This window comes from Gadus morhua, chromosome 8 (genome assembly GCF_902167405.1).
Source record: "Gadus morhua chromosome 8, gadMor3.0, whole genome shotgun sequence".
Classification (NCBI taxonomy): Eukaryota; Metazoa; Chordata; class Actinopteri; order Gadiformes; family Gadidae; genus Gadus; species Gadus morhua.
This window is the reverse complement of record NC_044055.1, coordinates 21027241-21032240: the sequence shown is the minus strand read 5'-3', so window position 1 is coordinate 21032240 and position 5000 is coordinate 21027241. Positions and strand designations below refer to the sequence as shown.

Sequence of the window (5000 nt, the reverse complement as noted above, 5' to 3'; positions counted from 1 at the left end):
AGGTGAAGCAATGGTTACGATTAGAGCTGTCAAGCGATTAAAATATTTAAACGTGATTAATCGCATTAATGTCATAGTTAACTCACGATTAATCGCGTTTAATTGCAAATTCTTTTTCTATGCTAAATATCCCTTGATTTTTTTGTCCCATAATTCTTCTCATTTTAATTATCTTATCAACATGGTGAAGTGCATCGGCTTGCCTTGTGCAAATGATTTTTTATTGATAACAACATTGGCATATACTGATCAAAACAGGACGATACAAAAAAAGAGCCTATAGTGCAATTAAACGACTGCTTTGAACAAATGTCATTTGAACTTGAATTTCAACTTTTTATCTTCGGAACCTAAAGATAAATGCCATATGACCCAACCGTGCATTGAGAGGGCTCTGGGCGCAGACCCTGAATTGTCCCGCTTCTCTGAGTGTTCTGCGCAGCATTGTCAGGATGTAAGCCACCATGTGACCCATTTCGGGTACACGGCTGACTAATAGTTTAAGAAATGCTGCCCGACTATATCAGCTTACCACTTTAATGTAATCAGAAGCATAGGTACGGCTGCGCTCCAACAACACACCAGCACAGCACAGTCAACTAACAGCAGCTGTAAACGGTACCTACCATGATCCCTGTAAGAAGACACACTCCCTTCCCACAGTACGTGTGAGGTACCATGTCTCCGTAGCCAATAGACAGGAAGGTAATGGAGATCAGCCACATGGCTCCCAGGAAGTTACTGGTCACGTCCTGTTTGTCATGATACCTGCGGAGGATGAGGGCGATGATGAAGATGATGATGATGATGAAGATAAGAAGAGGAAGAAAAAGAAGCAGAGGACACCCAGTCAGTAAGAGGACACCAGTGTGGACACCTGAGCATGCTGGGGGATGGAGTGTGTGGAGAGGGGGAGAGTGGTGGTTTGGACATGGTGCTGGATGTGTGTGTGTGTGTGTGTGTGTGTGTGTGTGTGTGTGTGTGTGTGTGTGTGTGTGTGTGTGTGTGTGTGTGTGTGTGTGTGTGTGTGTGTGTGTGTTTGTATGTGTGTTTGTGTGTGTGTGTGTGTGTGTGTATGTGTGTGTTTGTGTGTATGTGTTTGGGTGTGTGTGTATGTGTTTGTTCGTGTGGGTGTGTTGGTGTGTGTGTATGTGTGTGTGTGCATGTGTTGGCTTGAACAGTTTTATACTCAATGGCTTTCCAAATCATGCTATTGAAACATTCCAATGTTATTTAGCCATTAAGTCGTCGGTTTGTTTCCTCCGGTACGATTGGTATGTATAAGCTGTTATGAATCCGTTTTGAGTTGCAATCTGTATGTATAAAAGCTGTATGAAAGCAAACTGCTTACAACAAAAATGTTGCTGTTTTTTCCGTTGCAAAGACAATATGATTCTGCACGATATCTGCGCATGTGTGTCGCATCAGTCAGTGTAAACACAGAGAGATGGTGATGCTAAGGACATTCAGAAATGAGTATGAACAAATCATTTTCTCTTGATTTTTCGTGGCCATTAAAGTGAAGCATGAACAACATTACAACATGAGTTGTGCAGAATAAGTGACTGATAAAAAAGTGTTGCATGCCAAACTTGATTTGATCGTGACAATGAATGTAAAAAATATAATAACATGTTGGGCTATTGCACAACTAAATAGTATAAAAAAATTAGGCGCATCCATCACAAATTTGGCCACAAATCTCCTGTCTCCAAATTAGTTTGCACTTTGCAGGAAAAAAACAAAAAGGTTTGGCAATGTGAATCACCACCTCAAACATGTATGCTGAAATTAGCAGACAGCCATGCTTGATCATTTTGTCTGTATTACACCACACACTGCATGTCAATATGTTTCTGTTGAAAGCTAAGGAAAAAAGACAACAGTGATGGTGTTGACATTACCATACCTTTTCATCATAACAGAGACAAGCCTGTCTTGGCCGCCCTCCCTCATCACTTTCTCTATAGTTTGATGGTGCGCTGTCTAGGAGGAGAGCTCATATCACTTGATTCCACAGTTTAAATTCACCATTCAAGCAATAGGAGACAACATCATCAGGATCTATTTTGTGACAAGCAACGATAAATCTAGTCAAAGGCCAGTCTCCACTCAGTATGAACTAGTCCAATCGGAATTTAAGCCTGAATTAGGAAACCAGCCAGTTCCCAGTAAACAAAACTACACAAAGTGCAGAGCAAACCGTTAATTAGTGGAGCCATGGTTTGGATTACCCGCGGCCAGAGGAAAATGTTTTTTTCTTTCCACAAATCAAATAAAACAAAAGTGAATCACAATCGTTTTCGTTGTTGTCAAGATGCCCACTCCTCATTCTCCTCCAAGACACTGCTGTTATCAAAGGTCCTACTGTGAGCCTCCACGGCCCTCGGCAGCTGACAGTACCACTGACCCCCAGGGTCCGGCTGACGCTCAGAGCGACGGTGGATTGACTGTTGTGCTCCCTGTTTGTGTTGGATTGATCCACATTTAGACTGAAACAATAACAAAAAGGAGAGTGCGCTTCTGTGAGGTCAAGCCACTACGACGGCATGCAGAGGAAAGCAACCGCAACAATACCATGCAGGAGTAAAGATAAGGAGATGTTCGCTCCCTGCATGCTGTAAGGCCAGTATATTGAGAGCCAGGGAGACGAGGAAGGGGGGGATGGGGGGGGGGGGGGACTAGGGAATGAAAGCTATAATCAAACACATCAAACTATCCCAGAGCTGAATACAAGCTGTGACTCTCCTCGTCAAGGACAGGGAGGGAGGGGGGTGAGGGGGGGGGGGGTGGGGTATTTTGCAAACATTTAGGTTGGCTTGGGTAATGTCGTAAGAGACACTTATTGGATTTGACACCCTTGTCTCTTCTACCTGCATCTCATCATCAGCTGCCTTTTGATTGGCTGCCTGGGAGGGCTGTTGGGGTGGGTGGGGGGGGGGGGCATGGCTAGAGGGACTGGCTAAATATCCCCTTGCTAAATATTGTAATTACAAGTGACTAATATGGTAATTTGATTGAGTGTGTCATAATGTCAGGTAGAGCAGTGAGTCATGGCAGAGTGCTCCACTGTGTCCCTACAGGAGTGGGAGCTGCACAAATCTTGGAGGACACACAACCTTCTGAGGACCAAAGGCCTTGGCCTACGTGCAAAATTTGTTTTTATTTACAATGAATCATTTTCGAGACGTAGGAGGATAAGGCAGCTACTTTCATTCCAAACAAATCCCAAATGACATCTCTGGAGAAGAAGGAGAGGGGAAGGGGCTCTCTGGCGGAGCGGGATAGGGGTGCAGTGAGTGAACATAGGGGAACGGATGGATTGTATTTTAGAGCTCTCAATATACTGTGTCAAGTTTTGGAATAGCATGGAAAAGAGCTGGCACCACTTTGACCCTAAGACAGGAGGGCTTCAGGCTCATTTACACCGTTGTCTCCCAGCCCTTGAATTTTCCCTGTGACTTTTTCCGTCGTGAAGTCTCTCACAAAGTTACGACAAAGTTACGACTTTTTGTCAAACCTCGCCAAAAAACGCGATCCTACAAGCTTTACAGATATCTCTTCTAAAAAAACGCAAAAAGTGCTAAAACTCAAAACACCAAAGACATACTAAATAAAATCTTTAATGGTATACGCATGGACTTGTATCTTCCGAAGGGTTATGGGTAAAAGAATACCTGATGCACCTTGAATGAATGAGCGATCTGAATGAACATGTGGTAAAAAACAAAATGTCAATAAAACAAATGAGTGTCCATCTTACACACAGTGTTATCAGTTTTGTTATGCATAGTCATGACATAACACACATACTACCCTCACACACACACACACACACACACACACACACACACACACACACACACACACACACACACACATATGCACACACACACTCTTGCATACACATACACACACTCAAACATAAAAAATGAAAACAGAATATCTAATTTTACTATGCCCAGATAATAACACTTTATCCATAGATGCTCTTGTTTGTCTGTAGAAAGCTGGCCCATATTTCTTTACTCAATAATATAGGATGATTGAAGTAGGGACAATTTACCGTTAAATGCTTTGAATATAATAAATATTATTATTAATAATGATGAGTTTATTATTTTTATTACGATTGTTATCGATACGGTTCACACTTTTGGAATGAGGTTCATATGACGTTACTCTGACTTTGGGGACAATAACAACATAATGTAAAGAGCTGTGGTTGTATTTCTGATATGTCTCACCCGAACAAAAACTGATTTGCATTATAGAGATTTCTTGATAAGTATTGGATCTGTCGAGTCGAATCAATTCGTTGGGATGTTTGGGGGACAGATATGTTCATCGTCTGAGGAGAGTGTTTGAACACATACTCAAATAGGACTCAAACTGGTGATGATGACCTAATTCAAAAGAAAAGTGAACCCTGATGAATTTGAACAGTGAGACCAAGACACATAGGAAGCGATGGCAGCAGCATTGTGCCGCACCACTCTGAAGGGTTTAAAGCACTTCTTTATGTTGGGGTTCTTTATGTTGTTACTAACATAAAGAGGCATATACATTTCCCAAGCAACAGACGCCCATGTTAACCACAGACATCAGCTCTAACCGTGAACAACCTGAATGCATAACCAAGATCGGAGTTGGATCTCTGAATGGTGACTTACTCACAGTTTGGTTTCATACACATAACCTATGAGCATCTCACTGCTTATGCCCCGTGTACACCATCCCGCTAATGGCCGCTAATGGCCGATGGACCACCGATGTGGAAGTCGGGGTGATTCGGGTGACATCAGGCAAAAATGTATGATCGGGTCAATTTATCGGGGTATCATTTACACATACCCGATGTTATAACGATAACGTAACGATTTATGCCAGGGAAGACACCCGAAGTGTGTTTGGCGTCATTTGACGTCATTTCGAATGACGCCAAACACGTCAAATGACGCGTTTGGCGTCATTTGGCGTCATTTCGGGAGAAGGCAAAG

At 42.6% G+C, this 5000-nt stretch overlaps 1 protein-coding gene across 4 annotated transcripts in view; it reads right to left on the bottom strand.

Annotated features, from left to right (window-relative positions):
• The window catches only part of kcnn1a (potassium intermediate/small conductance calcium-activated channel, subfamily N, member 1a), a 46936-nt gene that overhangs the window by 7094 nt on the left and 34842 nt on the right, over positions 1 to 5000 (bottom strand). For all 4 annotated transcript variants that reach the window (XM_030364041.1, XM_030364042.1, XM_030364043.1 and 1 more), the window contains one exon: positions 627 to 768. In XM_030364041.1, the coding sequence (XP_030219901.1) occupies positions 627 to 768 (142 nt within the window). The remainder of the gene's footprint in view (positions 1 to 626; positions 769 to 5000) is intronic.